Here is a 15,377-nt window from a genome sequence, read left to right as displayed (position 1 = left end):
CCTCACAGCATCAACTGGTGATGTACTACCTCCTTCTTCAACGTCATTACAGCTGTCACAAGGCTGAAGGCACGTGCTGCTTCAACATAGCCAGCCAGTGTGCAGGATGACATTCAACAGCTCCAGGACTTACTGCATCCAGAGAAACCATCTGTTGGCGATGCCTGGCTAAGTCTCTGACAGGATGTGTGGTGCATCTCACTGAGAACACCATACGTTTATATGTTAATTCCTTTTCCTTTATGTTATTACATGACTCTGTAAGTTACCCTGCCCCACACTGCTAGCCCCTTGAGCAAAGGGCGTGGAATGTAGCAGGAAAAGTGTTAAAAGCAGAAGATTGTCGAGAAGGATTGTAAATAGGCTCAAGTGACCTTGCAGCTGGGAGTACGTAAAGCCTGGAGAGCAGTAGCATAGGAAAACACCTACCACAACTATTGCTGTTTATCCTCTACGCATTTGACAAGTAGCACACCTATGCATAGCTAACATAGGTGTTTGGTAGACTTGGAGGTGCCCACCGGGACACGCTTGAGCTCCCTGCATTGGTATGGAGAAGATCAAAGCACACTATAAGCAGGTGTAAACAGCAGGCCAGCAGTCCTCTAGCATGGACTGAGCTCATCAGTGCCTGCGTGCCCACCTGCGTGCCCCTGCCTGGCTGCTGCTCTGGGTATCCCCTGTCTGGCCAGGTAAAGAAAAGAAATGCACTCCGAGCTTCTGCCCTGGGCCTGCAGTTCCTCTGCTGCCTGAGCTGACGCACACAGAAGCCTCAGAAAAACCGGGATGTGCTACAAGGCAGGAGCATCAGCATTTCCCTTTAGAGCTGCCGTTAGTAACTCAGACACTACAGAACCATTGAAGCAGTTGCTGCACCTGCTGTGGAGCGACACTGCAAGGGCACGCTGCTTATGGACGTGCATGTTCCTCATGACTGGACTTCTGTAAATGCATCAGCAAAGCAGAAACTGCGTTGTCACAGCCGCTAGAAACGTCAATGAATCACACCCACAACATTGTGCTTGTACCACCCAACTTCACAGAAGCAAACAGCAGCTAACCATGGCTACCAGAAGTTACAAAACTTCCCCAACCATTTCATACTACTCTCGTATCTCAGAGGTGCAAAAAAAATGATTGCAATGTTCTTAAAAAATATTTAACTACTGACTCTGTTTGAGATAAGAAAATGGGTCTTGAAAATTTTCTGTTGTGTTTAGGAAATGGGCCACCACGTCTGAATTCTCAGGTGAGAGAAGACGGCGTTTCAACCTATCTGACTCACAGGCACCGTGGGACAACATGCTGGGACAACGGCTGCCAGACACTTATTTCCACAGTTCGGCACACCACTGGCCGGTCTGTAATGATTTCGTTACCCAAGCAGAGCATGCAGCACACAATCGCTCCACGTATCTCAGTGGGAGCCGAAGGCCAAGTTCTCAGTTCGCGTAAAGCAGCACGGCTCCATAGGAGCTACATCAATTTACATCAGCTGAGGAACTAGCCCCAGGCCCACCCCTCCCTCCGCGGAGGAAGGCAGGGGCAGAAGCGATGAGTGATGGCCACCGACCCAGTAGTAGAGAAAGGGGATGTACAGTAAGCATCTGCATAACTTCCCCAGCTATAAAAGTATATTGGTATATATGCAATGCAGCAGAGCCTCACAGGCACACCCCGTGAGACAGCTCCGGCCTGGCTGAAGTCCTCAGGTTAGCAAGGGAGACAGAAGTGTCTGTATCACATTCCTGCCAGCGTTTTGGTTCTTTCAATGGTTACAGCTTAGTGTTACTCGAGAAGGTTACTCTGCCAGCGTTGACTCAAACACACTTGGTATCGGCTCTTAAGAGAAGCGTGGAACTGTCATTTTTGTGTGTGGATTGAAGAAAGAAGCATTTCCCAGTGAGACTGGCTGTATTAGCATCTTTACAGCTCTCCTGATTGCAGTTATCAACTAGCGCCGTTATCACAAATAACCCAGAAAAGACTTGCACAAGTATCCCCTTATTGGGTATGGAAAAACTGGATGGAATTTACAACAGGAGGCTTCAAAACAGCCTCTGTACAGTAACCTGTTTTGCTTCGCTATACAAACAAGCTGTGCAGTCTACTTCACCTCTGCAATGCTTATCTGGCTTCACCATACATACCACATCCAAGTGGATGTTGCATTCCGCTTTTTAAAGGATGGTGAAGTAGCCAGTATCATGTAATAAATATGAGACTTTTGCACTAATAAGCAAACTAAACATAGCCATCTCCAAGTACAGGCTGCAAGAAAGAGATTACACCGGTTTGGGTCAATCGGGAGATTTTCAGCAAAGCTCTGCGGGGACTTAACTCTGAGCCCAAACCAATGGCAATGTTCCTCCAGTTTCAACAGAAGCAGAGTTAGGTCCACGCTGAGCACATCTGAAAATCCTGCCTCCCAGTGCTGACCACGGGAGGGACTGTCCACAGATACGCTTGGTTTCTACTGAAATTGCAGAAACCTCAAAGTATCAGAGGGTAGAGGATTATACTCCTAGTATACAAATATAAAATAGTAGAAAACAGTGCTATTGTCTTTACTAAAAGGTAAGGGGGGGTTCTTAGCTTATAACGTCAACTCGATACAAGTACAAATGCCATTTACCTGCAATTACGGTACCATAGTAGTTGCTTGTTTTTTTAAAAAACAAAGAAAACTTCTCATCTTTAAAGCAAGCTCCCAAGTATTCACTTTTGGCACTAAGATTTCCACGTCAAAATAACATGGCGGTTTTGGTTTCTGATCTACTTCTACTTACAACTATAACCTTAAAGAATGGGAACTGGGGACTACTGTCGGGTGAGAGGAGGAATGGGTTAAGACCCCTATTAAATTTTGGCTCAGGCAGATAAATCTGCATTCAGAACAACCCAGAGCTATTCCAGAAGATGCTGGACAGATCACGGGTCAAACCTCCACCATCTGATTGCTCTCCCATACCAGTCAGACTTCAGTCAGACTTCAACAAAATTTGAAGGTACTCTTCTGGAAAAAAATTAAGATCATGTCCCTGGCCCACCCTTTAGAAAAAAAATATTTTATTTGATCAGGCTGATAAAAGCCCAGTTTCCAGTCTGGTAATGGGGAAAAGCAAATACAGACATGCAGCAAAAAAACAAAAACAACCCCCCAAGCTGTAATAAGCCCTACAAAGGATGTGGGTGACATCCGCTTACTTTTTCTTGTCCTTGTCTTTCTTGGTTTGTTGAGAACCTGCCTGCTGAGCCTGTGACTGTAATAGCTGAGCTGCTGCCTTCTTCTTTTGGAAGTTGTTCAGCTCTTCCTCAAGCTCCTTCTTTTTGTCTTCCACCTTTTTCTTCTCTTCTTGGTGAGTCCTCTTTAGGTGGTCAAACTTTTCATGGAGCTGCCGGGGCAGAGAAAATAAGAATTAGCGGGGAAGGGAAGAATGTTTTACCCCAATAACAGGAAACAATGCCTGAAGTGGTCCCACTAGCACTGGGGCCTGACTGAGTCGATAAGTCACTGACCTGTCCCCCAAGAAAAATGTACCCTTGTGAAAAAAGCCCTGCAATGGACACAAGCACAGAGCAAGGAGTTAAATTGCCATAGGAATACAACAGGTCTCTCTCTGTTTCCAAGCCCCATGTTCCTACTGGACTATCTCAGGCTTATACAATGCCAAAAAAAAATACAGCCAGTCAAGGTGATGCTTTTTACTGGAGCACTTCTCTGTCCCTCCATGAGGCCCAAGAAACAGCTGCCTCCCCCAGCAAGATGTCAGTGTCTTCCCTGGCCCACAGCATCAGCTCGTACACACTGAGCAAATCAGAGCAGAGCAGCTCTCAGAGAGCTCTGTCACATCCCTGCAGGACTGTGCTGAGCTGGACTTACTGCCCTCCGGGGAGTCTTCGCCTACATGCTGAAAGTCTCTAGATGGAGTGGCTGCTAGTGGGCAGCACTGGTTGCAGCACAACTGGAGATCTGTAAATCAATGTTACTTCAGGAAGCAAACATTCTCTCCTTTGGGTGGGAATGAAGAGATGAGGGAGCAGTGAGAACTATGTGGCAGCAAGGCTGGCATTTCTGTGGAATCACAGCCGCAGCAGTTGTTTCTATCACTGCAGCACCTCCCACAGGCTTTAAGGTACATATCCTCCTTCAGATGCTCAAAACCAGGGAACGCTCCTGCCCCATTTTATGGGCACAGTGCTTGTGTGATGAGGTCACAGCACAAGCCCATGGCAGGACTAGGAACCAAGTCCATATCTGCTCCCTCAAACTGTTTATGCCTGGCAAGCCCTTTTTCATTCAGGCTTGATGTTGGAATCCAGGTGCGCGCATCCTCAGGGCTCTCTTGGAAAAATCCCAGCTCAAACTCTCACACACAGCCCTCTGAGTTACAAGATACTCACATCTTTCTCAGCTTCTTTCAATTCTGCTTCCTTTTCCTTCACTCTCATGACAAACATCTGCCTCATTTCATCCTCCTTCTTCTGGAGTTCACCCAGGAACTCGTTCCTCTTTGCTTCGTAAGTCTCTTGGAGACTGTCAAAACACAGAAAAAAAAAAACAAAGAGTCAGAGCTATGTTTCATGCAGAGTCATGAATTTCCAGCCTTTGGTGATCTTACCGCATCGTCCTTCCATAAAACGTCACCAGAGGTCCCTGCCTTGCAAGCAAGACGCGAACCCCTCCCCAGAAACCTGTCCTATCTTGTTAGATGGCAGCAACAGGGGTGGCAGCGGGGGTACAAACCGGCAAGCAAAACTGAGCACACTGTTCAGGATCCTGTAAATCACTCAGCAGGCAGGATCCCCGTCCTCCAAAATATACAGCCACTGCATAAGTAACCTCTGGTGCTAGCAGAGCATGTTACCTGCTTGATTCGCACCTTCTTGCTTCTCACGCTGTTTGTCCTGAATCTCTTCATTTGAAGTGCGAGGTTTGTCGAGCAGAGACAGGCATAGCAGAGAGCAAAATCTGGCTGTATGCAGTTCATTAAGCATGGTGTTGACACAAAGCAAAATTAACTTTCACTATTCACTGCTAATGGATTCAGACCAGGAGCTTTATTAAGATAAAGCCACCTTGGGAGACCTCTCTTTCTCCTTTAGCTCTCAAGGGAGACAGTCTTTGCAAATGACTGCCAGCATTCCCGCTCCGAATAACCACACCACCTGATTCTTTCATTCCTTTATTCCCCCCTCTACTTCTTCACATTCCTTTATTTCCCCAGCACTGAGATATCACAGCAAATATTTGGGACACAAACACGTTGTCCATGCACCTCTGAGATTTTCAGGGCCTCGCAGGAAATCTGGAGGCCAAATTCCTTTTCGTTTTATTCCTTACATGGATTTGGGTATTTCAGCTGTTATGATAGTGTGGGAATGATAACTGTTTCCCCAAGAAGCTTCTCTGAAACTGCATTTTTTAAAAGAAAATGCCACTGCTATCAGAGAGATGCGCTACATGCATGCACCTAAGGAACACGTTAACCACTGGGCCAGTGGGACATGTTAATCCCATTAAAATCAAGGTTTTGTCGTTCCTACTCTGTGGCTATTTTTTTTTTTATTTGAACTGGGGAAGAAAACTGGACACACAGACTCAAGACCTGGGCTAACGCTGCTAACTGATGGGCACTTGGATTTCCTCTTAAGGTACTCCACCGAGGAGCCTCCTGAGCTGCTCTTACATTACACAGCACCCGGCACTGTGGAGCAACCCCACGATTCCAGCTGACCACAGCAGCTTCCTGGACAACAAACCAAAAAGGCTCACTGTACAAATCGCAGAAATCTTTTCATGTGAGAACAGAGCGAGAGGCATCTTCGGGCTCTGAACTCAGTTAAGACCTGCTCCAGCCACAGCAGATAGAGATTGGGCCACTCGAATCAAAGCCTCCCTAAAATTCAGTCTTGGACTTAATCCTCTGGCTGTGGACATTGAAACCCCCATTTACAAACCCTTCTGAAGGGACTGGCTGCAGCTTAGGAAAACTCTCAGTGCGGATTAGTCTCTGCTGCTCAGTGCCCAGAAATGCAATCTGCAGTTAGTGACATCCCGTCCTAGGGAGCAGCAGAGCCTTGCAGACTGAAAGGGAAAGCTGCACGCTGCGAGTTGTATCCTGCACTGCAAAACCTTTCCTTGCAAAGCTCACTTCCAACACTGCAGTGCCAGGCAAGCAGAAAAAGGCTTGCAGGAGCAAGGGCAGAGGCTTGTGGTTAATTTTTCCCAGGTCCAATGCTAATCCCAGCTTCAGTCAAACATTTGCCACTAACCTAAAGCCAGAAAACCTAAATCTCTACTGAAGTGACTCTGATTTCCAAAGAAGCTAAATTCACAAAGAAACTGGCCCGGCAACTCCAGGCTGCATATGAAAAAACACTTCCAGCCCCAGGGAATAACAGTCCAAAGCTACTGGGATCCCTACAGCTTCTCACAGACACAGATGACAAGGGAATTTGCTTTTTAAGTACACAACAGTTTGCTGGGGTCTTTTGCCCAGCTCACCCCGAGAGTTACAAAGGGCTCCCTGGTGCAAACTGGCTGAAGAGCAGCGGTCTCCCAGTACCAGGAGGGAAAGCATGGCTTTGATTGCTGGTCTCAGGAAGAACAGAGAGAACCAAACCTCCTGTTCCCCTCATTTCAGACATACATCAGCCTCAGCCAAACAGCTCGGGTTCAGGGGTTCTGTTTGTTTATGGGAGAGAGGGAGGGAGAAGGCAGCCAGAGCGAACTGTTCTGAACTAGCACGTACCAGATGGAGAAATTCTGTACGTTTTCATTTCCTTTCTACTTATAGCTTGGTCAAAAGAGGCCTCGTGCACAGGAAGCAATGGAAATTCCTCAGATTCCTGGAAGGGAAGGGCTGAGCCCATCTTAAGCCATTGCTCTCCAGAAAGGAAATCCAATAAAGCTTCACACTTGGGCTCAGTAACAGAGCTCAGCACAGTTTCTCCACTGCAAAAGAAATGCAGCTGCATAGCCTCAGCAAGTCACAAATCAAACCCTGAACTGAAGCAAACTCTGTGTTGTGGCACAGGCCTCGCTCTGCTCTCTGCGGACTGCTGTTTTCCAGAAACAGGAGCACGAGGCCCCCCGCTCAGCCTTCTGCTCTGGAGCCCACCTGGTTTTCCCCTATTGAACATCTGAGATGAATTGCATCTGTGGTGATCTGCACAAGCCAGCTGCGTGTCTGCCATCTCAAGATTGGCACGTCCATTCCTGACATGCACGAGTGCTACAGAGATAAACCAGCGTCAGTGCAAAGATGCTGGAGTAATCCTGACTCCTTTCCCCTGGGGCAGAGAGGAGCGTGGGATGCTCCTAAAGCGGGGGGGGGGGGGAAATTATTAGGGAAAAGGTGGGGAGAAACAGGAAACGGAGGAAGAAAACAAACATTCACTCCCAAATTCCCACACAGCTGATGTTCCTGGCTAATGACTTGGGCTTTGGACCAATAAAGCTGTCAGAGGCAGCGTAAACTTTGTAGTTAGCAGTAAGCCAAGCCTCACGCATCAGACCATAGCACTGTCTTCACACGGCACCTTGCACCAGCTGTGGAAAACCCTAGGAGAGCCAACAAGAACATTTATCTCAGGATCTCCCCGTGGGTGACCAACCTCCACGCATGAGTCGGCTTCATCTCAGCACGGACACAGCTGCACTGGATGCACTTTTTACAAACCCAGCTGTTGTACCTGGCAGAGTGAGCTGGCAGCCAAAACACATCACCTTATGATTGCAAAACCTGCCCTGTTCTAGGGGCAGAAAGCAGCAGAAGTTCCTGGGCAATTTGCTTTCCAAAAATCAGCTTTCCAACTCCAACACGAGCTTTATTCCTGAAGACCTGGCATTTTTAAGCTGGAGTGTTAACCAGCCAAACTTCTCCTGTGTTTTTCCTGTACAAAGCATATGCCTTGGGGGCAGGATTGCACTGCACAAAGTCTTACTGCCCAGCCACACTTCAGATCTTGGCTGCTTTAAGCGACCATGGCTATTTCCTCTGTGGTCCATGCAAATGCTGGCATCCTGAAGACCTCCCAGCTCTCTGGCTGTTCAAGGCCCAAGTTATCTTCTCCTACCTGAAAGGCTTGCTGTCTGGATCCGTGTCCTTGAATCCCATTTCCTCTAGCTTGCAGCGCCTGTACAGCTCGTAGTGTCGGGTGTGCGTCTGCTCCCTCAAGTCCTCCATATTCACTCGGATCAGCATCTCCCGCAGCTTCACAAAGTCACAGTGATTCTCATTTTCGACTGCAAACAAGACAAACCATCCACAAAGAGAACAAAGAAGGGTCCCCCATTTCCCTGGACCCAGGCCCCAGTTTGGCAAGCCTGAGAGGTTTTCAAGCTCGCAAGTGCAGCTCCAGGACAAGCTGCACCAAAACATCTTGCTGAACAGGGGGTGAAAGCACCCACGCCAAACACAGGCATCAGCCCAAGGCCTTTCAGTGGAGTTGCAAGATTCCCGTGCTTCCCATCTGCACCAGCAAGGTGATGCCGACCCATTTGGACACGGGATTGCACGTCCCACTCCAATCCATTCTAAATGTAAGCCACCAACAGGGGCCCAGGCAGGCAGCAGAAACTCTGCTTGTGGCCACGGTGAAAACAAAGGGTATGAGAAGACCCTGGCAGGGATGCTGTAATCGTGCTTTCATAACCATTTCTACGCAGAACACAGCTCGGTGTGCCCTGGTCAGCTCCTGGGAGAGCAAGCTGTTCAGCCCAGAGGGGTCTGTGGCCAGAAGGCTGCACACAGTTTGGGTATGCTTAAAAGTAAGGGGTGGAAATTCTCTGTTTAGGATACAACCGCAAGCAGCAGGCAGCTCTGCTGCTAGCAGATAGCTCTGCAGCATGTCCCTGGGGACCCAGCAGAGCACTCCAGCTGCTCCCCCTCAGATCAGAGCAGCTGTCTCAGAGGAAAGGGACAATTCAGGGCCAGATCTTCAAAGTCCCTCCAGTATCCAACTAAATCTCTTTGACTATCTGGTCTTAGTTCCTGGGAACAGCCAGAACCCAGCAGGATACGTGTCGAGCACTAGACTTAGCAAACATTAACTTCTTTCCTAACTGCAGTTATCCCCAATAGTACCCCATGGCAGACACAGACAGAAAGTCTGAAGCTGCTTCAGGGCCAGATTGTATTACTGAGATAAACTGGGTGAGTTTTGCAGAATTGTCCTGTGGATGCTCCCCTGCAGCTTGCTGGGACGTTCTCCAATTGAATAGTGCAGCTGTCACCACAAGCAGCCCACCACGGTCTCAATGCTTTACTTCCCACTGCTGGTTGGGAAAGCGAGGACCAGCCTGTTCTTTGGGAGCTTTGGTACAGCCCAGGCTGCAAACAGAGCCCAAGCCAAACTCTGCTCTCCAAAGGTGCTTTTGGTTGACTTTTATGAGGGGGTTGCATACTCAAGCCACAGGTCCACATTTTAGGATGGCAGGAAGAGACACACCAAGCGGTCAGGGTTGAATTAGTTCTGTTCCCGCTTCAGGCTGGCAAGGCAGGGCACCTGCTCTCCTCCCCGGAAAAGTCCCCCAGCTACAGGGTTGTATGCTGGCTTTTGTGTCAACTCCAAAGCTGTTGGCTGCCCCAGCCTTCCCCATTGTTCACACTTTACAGCTGGCAGAAAAGCACATGGAACAGAGAAGGGTTATTATTTTTTAATTAGAGATTCAACAGCTCCTAGTGAGCTCCACCACCCTGATCTTTCCCAAAGCAAGGGGCCACGTTGAGCCCCACTCACCCCCTCCAAAACTAGCGTGAGGTTGCAAAGCCCTGATTTCACGGAGAAAGACCTTGCTTTCTCAAGGCAGATTTTGATAAGGGGCATTCAGAGATCACTGCACCTTTCATGAGAAAGAGAGAAGACGACAAAGACTCATTTGTGATTTCAGTAACATACCCTGCACAACGCCCCAGGGGTACTGCCTGGCTTTGGCCATCTTATTGCCAATCTTCACTTCTTCGGTGCTGCCAACTACGGCGAAGGGAAGGTGGACCTACAGAGCAAAGGGACAAGGAGGTTAGGGATTTCCTTTCTTGCCTTGCCAGGGACTGTTTCTGAAAAGAGCTGTTTATGTGGCAGCTGTGCTGGATTTAAGTTGCTTAAGTGCCTTTCCAATTCAGCTGGTGTTTTAGGAAGACCAACAGGACAGCCTGGATTAAAAACGTTCGCAAAGTCCAAAATTCTGAAGTCCCAAAAATAAAAGAGTTGCACAGATTTTACATGTAACTGCAGTGCACGACTATGTTCAGCACAGAAAAAGGCTTACAAACTTGAGCACTGAGGAAAAATAACTGTCAAACAGCAAAAAAAGAAAAGAAAATACATGCTCGAAAGGAAGGTAGGCTAAAAAATCAGGGAGTTTCTGCTGCTAGAAATAACTGCTAATGTTTCCTCTTAAAAAGGGCAAAACTGCGAGCAAGGGGAAGAGCAGAGTCAACCCAGCCCAGGGCAGACGTGTCTGAGTCACCGAGCTCTGCTATGTCCCGGTCTCCCCGCGGGTGTGGCGGCAACAGTTTGGGATCTGCTCCCAGAACCGCAGCTGCTGCCAGGAGGGAGCTCGCCTCTCCTGCCAGCTCCCCCCCCGTGCTGTGCCCTGCCCAAACGGCACCCGAAAGGGCTGAGCTCAAGCCCTGGGAGCGCACGCCTTGGCCATCAGGTTGTGGTCGCAGGCTGGGCAGGAGGGAAAAAAGCCTCAGAAAAAAAGCTGCAGAGAGGGTGTGATTAAAACTGGCAAAGGTTCCCAGCAGCCAGGCTGCACCAGAGGAGGGCAAGGCACACACCACACATGCAACGCCCTGGCAGGAGCACATCCCTTCCCTGTGCCAGCGTCTCCCCGCTGAGAGCACAACACAGACGGAGAAAAGCAGGAGGCGATACAGAGGTTTGGAGAGGGTCTGATACCCAGCTGGGTCTGAAAGTTTCCTGCCTACGAGCAGCTGAGCAGGGAAACTCCCCCAAGTCTTCAAGTTGCAAGGAAATGGCTTGCAATGCCTCCACTCCCTCTAAAATGCAGATAACTCAATCTGCTCATTTTACATGAGCTTTCTTTGGGACCAACACATCCTCTTGGGCTACATGACCGGCTAAAGCCACCCAAGGGCCCTGAGGGCACCGCAGTGATGCAGGTCACTGCCAGAAATGGTGGGCTCGTGCTCTTCCCCTCGTGCTGCAAGTCAGGCCCATGGTGAATTGGTGGTACCCAGGGCAAGCTCCTGCTCTACCACAGCCTCATTTGCCCCTCCGTTCCTGCAGCTATTGCTAGAGGAAGGGGAAGGAGGGGAAAGGCAGAGCCCACGCTACTGATGGCCGCTGGCCCTCCTGAGGGCTGGAACACACCGACAGCACCCCCGCTCTCGCCGGAAAGCAAAACAAAGACAGAAGTGATTCACCCCCACGAAGCAACAAGTGGTCGTTTGGGACAGGAAAGCCAAACCCCAGCCCCCTGCCTGACCTGCCTCCCATCCTCTTCCTTTCCTGAGATGGGAATACTGCAAGAGGGGAAGGATATGAAAAATGTCCAGAGGAGAATTGTTTGTCAGACAATGAAGTGTATCAGGCCAGGCAGCCCACGTCCTACAGGTATCTCTAGCTCCAAAAGCCTTCTGGCCAGCCTGATCTCAGTGCTCAGACTGGAGTTTGAAAGCCAAAAGAAACATGGCACAACGTGCCCTGCCCTCAGGGATGGGCCCAGAGAAACCAAGGCAGGCAAAGCTCAAAGGGAAACATACGCTCATTGTGGCATTTATCTCGGCCACTGTCTCTTCATCCGTCGGGAACTGGTAGATCTGGACGCCATTGCTGACCAGCTCGCTCATGATTTTACTCTTGAACTTGTGCAACTCGTTTTTGGCGATGGTGTCAGCCTTGGCAATGATGGGGATGATGTTCACCTGCAAGACAAGGACAGCACCCCATGAGAAGCACCGCCAGCCACCTCCCAGCCAGCGGAAGGCCTTTCCTGCGGCTGCTGCTGGCAGCACCCCTGCCGCAGACAGGATGTTCAGGCAGCAGCAATGATGGCCTTAAAAAGAAGTCGAATGCAATTTGGCACCACGCTATTTCCTGTCGTATTCCCCTCCTCGTCGGAATTGGCTGGACAGGAAATGCTGTCAGAGACCATTGCGAGCTGCTCCAAAGAAAGGAAATCACTATCTAGGCACTGCTCTGAGCTGCACGGGCTGGGGGGCTGCAGGCAACACGCTCAGACAACAGCCTCCTGCGGGCGTTTGCTCGAGTGCTGGGACACCTGGGTTTATTCTTACACGGCTCGTAGATGACCAAAGAGAGCAGCGTGATGTGGCTAACATACAAATTAAGGGTAAGTATCTGGTACTCTTCTGTACACACACAGTTCGCAGTGCTGGTAGCAGGATGGCAAACAGGGGCAGCATCTAAAGCTGGAGCGATATAGCGTGGGACTCCCAGGGTAGCTGAATGGGTCCACGCTCGGCAAGTACCTGCTTTGCTGGGAGAAGGTAAGGACGTGTTAGGAGAAGGAAACCTGACTTCTTTTCCATCCCACTCTGGACAGACAATTTCTGCCTTTGATCTTGCAGGATGTGCTTCACCCTCACTCTCCTCCCTTGCAATGGTGGGCAATGCTGCTAGTGTGGGAGATGTTAACATTGACCCATAGGAAGGGATTTTTTCTACAGTACTTGAAATCCCCTTAAGTTACATCACTTAATTCTGTTTGGAGGATGTCCTGGAGTTATTAAACCCCCTTTTGCCAAAAGACAGAAGACAAGTGCCAATTAGCTCATTTTGGGTTAATCTCCATAACCCTGCTTTAAGCTGACTAGAGCAGGGATCCTTCTCCATCACTGCACAAAGCCCAGTCGACAGGCTGCTCTAGGAAGTACAGAACCGTTGTCATTTATCTTCTGCAGAATCAGGATCCAGCGAGCCACAGGTGCAAAGTGGACAGACTTAAATTGCTCAGTCATGGTGCAAAGAAGCACAGACACCTCATTTGAAATACTTGTTCATTTTACATTTGTACATCAGTTATTTTTCCTGGAAGAAGAGAGGTCAAAACTTCTTACGTTATCTAGTAAGAAATCGGGCTTTAAACCACAAGTTTGGTTCCTGGTTTTGTTACTAAGGGGAACGCATTTACTCAGATTCTTGTTTATCAGATCATGGTTACAATAACACTACAACTGCCTAGAAGATCAAATCCCTGTTTGTATTTAGAGCATGCAGACACAGCACTCTGATCTGTTTCTCACTGATTGGTAAGATGTCCTTAAGTGCTTTAGATGCACTTCTCCCCATCTCACAGACACTTACACAAGGATTTGTACTGAAACCTAATTAATCATTGGACAAAGTGAAATAGAGATGGCAACCATATTTTTAAGTGCTAAACTAGCAGAGTTCAACTTAAACCTCTCATTTTATTTATGGATTGAAAGAGGAAAACACCCTTTTTTTTTTCTTTTTTTTTTTTTCCAGCAGCCAACTGGTCTTTCAGTTGTGAACAAATTTGCCACTTGTGAACATGGCCAAGTTAAACCACAGCAAAGCAGCAAGAACAGTGGGCTCCTACAGCATCTTAGCACATAGTTTCATGCTCTCAGACTTCGTTTTACAGCATAGCTGTGGAGCAAAGCAGCCCAGTTTCCTAACCAGAGATGGGACTGGAAGAGGGTAACAGCCCACACTCTTATGAAGTCTCTGCAATGTATGAACCAGCGAATTATGACCCATCCCAGCAGCCAGCCCAAGGTAATAAAATTTTCACACCACATCTCTGCAATCCCCACTGCTAAAAACAGCTGGTGTTTCTCTGTGTAGGTTTAGCCAGGTCTGTGGCAAGGTCATAAACCCATAAAAACCAGTAGTGCCAAGCAGCAACGGTCATAACAGGGGCAGCAAGTACCTTACTGTCAAGCTTCTTCATGGTGACCAAGTCCAGAGACTTCAGCGAGTGTCCAGTTGGTGCAATGAAATACAGGCAGGCGTGAATCCTGGTGTCGTGGTAATTGAACAGGGATCGTTTGATCTTCAGCTCCTCTTGCAAGTAGGCTTCAAACTGTGCATCGATGTATTCTACTATGGGCTTGTAGCTGATGAGAGAGAAGACACAGCACTGAGCAAACCAGGGTGTTCACTGCTGGGACCACACAGGTCTCTGACCAGGAAGCTTCAGAGGTGCTCTGCACGTTAAGGGGACGAGTGTTGCTCACAGAACCCTCCCTGCCCAACTTACAGTCCCTTCCGACCAGGTTTGTGTTTCTGCTTGAGGCACAGAGAGGTTATTATGGATTTATTAGCAAGGAAGAGCGGCAGAAACCCTGGAATTTAGGTGCATGGAAACCACACAAGGCTGCTATCCAGAAGAGAAATGTATTTTGCAGTCTTTCCCATTAAAGCCTGAACGGCTGCTCTGCCAATACCATTGAGAAATTTAATTATGAAGTCACCACCTACCCTAGCTTGTCCAAAAGCTTATTTGTGATCTAAAAAGAGGAAAGGGATTGCATAAGGGAAAAAAGGGAACTTTTCAGGAATTGAAACTCGTGAGCAATGCTCATGAATCACTGCATGTTTAAGACTGTTTGGGGAGGGGGAGGATCATCTTGATGGAGAAAATTCGGTCATAATTTAACATTCCCTGATTTAATTTCTTGTCCTGCTGGAAAGGAAACTTTTCCTTTTGTCCCTTCCTACACCTCAGGGCCTCCAACACATGGAATCCCTCTAAGGAGGGCACTGAGACCAGGACAATATTCTCACTGCCTCAAGTACTGGATTCACAGCAGCATTAATGCTCACAGAAAAGCAGCTGTGAGGAAGAAAGAGGCAACCAGGTGTTTTCAGGTTCTCCAGAAACAACTTTCTGACAGGCAGTCAACAAGGTTTTGGTCCCTTTGCTCCACATGCCTGTGCAGCTGTTCGAGCAGTTGCTGAAAAGCCTGGGTAAAGTAAAAGACCCTTGCTGAATTAACCAAGCAAGAGCTACGGCAGAAGACAGCCAGTGCTGCACAATGACCACTGCCACCAGAGACCCACAAGACACTACTGAGCACTGTTTGTTAATTTGCAGGCACAAAACGTTCACAAAATCTCACTAGGTTTGCAACATCACCTCAACATGGGGCAGATAGTGTTAGAGAAAGACCTGTAACAAAACTGAGTGGAAAAGGACGGGTAGGACTTGAGCCAGGAGCACAGAGAAACCCCAACTGTTGTGGTGTTGTGTAGGGACACAGCAAAAAGAAAGCTGTCCCTAAAAACTGCCCTGCTGCCCTGTAACTACCCCTGTCCCCAGTGGCCTGAGAGGGAAGCTGTGGGGCTTCCCTACCAGTACTGCTGGCTCCTATCTGCCAAATGAAGCAAATGCAAAGTGACCCGGCAGTAAC

General features: G+C 48.6%; 1 protein-coding gene across 4 annotated transcripts in view; it reads right to left on the bottom strand.

Moving 5' to 3' along the window:
* SEPTIN11 (septin 11) overlaps positions 1-15,377 on the bottom strand; it is a 60,807-nt gene that overhangs the window by 9,825 nt on the left and 35,605 nt on the right. For all 4 annotated transcript variants that reach the window (XR_014317371.1, XM_082758872.1, XM_082758871.1 and 1 more), the window contains exons 4-9: positions 13,895-14,081; positions 11,739-11,900; positions 9,907-10,003; positions 8,083-8,251; positions 4,405-4,537; positions 3,208-3,395 (exon numbers count right to left, since the gene is read on the bottom strand). Coding sequence is in view for 3 of the 4 variants with exons in the window: in XM_082758872.1 (XP_082614998.1) it covers positions 3,208-3,395; positions 4,405-4,537; positions 8,083-8,251; positions 9,907-10,003; positions 11,739-11,900; positions 13,895-14,081 (936 nt within the window). In the remaining variant the exon portion in view is untranslated. The remainder of the gene's footprint in view (positions 1-3,207; positions 3,396-4,404; positions 4,538-8,082; positions 8,252-9,906; positions 10,004-11,738; positions 11,901-13,894; positions 14,082-15,377) is intronic.

Source organism: Aythya marila (assembly GCF_965140915.1).
Source record: "Aythya marila genome assembly, chromosome: 4".
In the NCBI taxonomy this organism is placed as follows: Eukaryota; Metazoa; Chordata; class Aves; order Anseriformes; family Anatidae; genus Aythya; species Aythya marila.
This window is presented reverse-complemented; position numbering and strand designations above follow the sequence as displayed.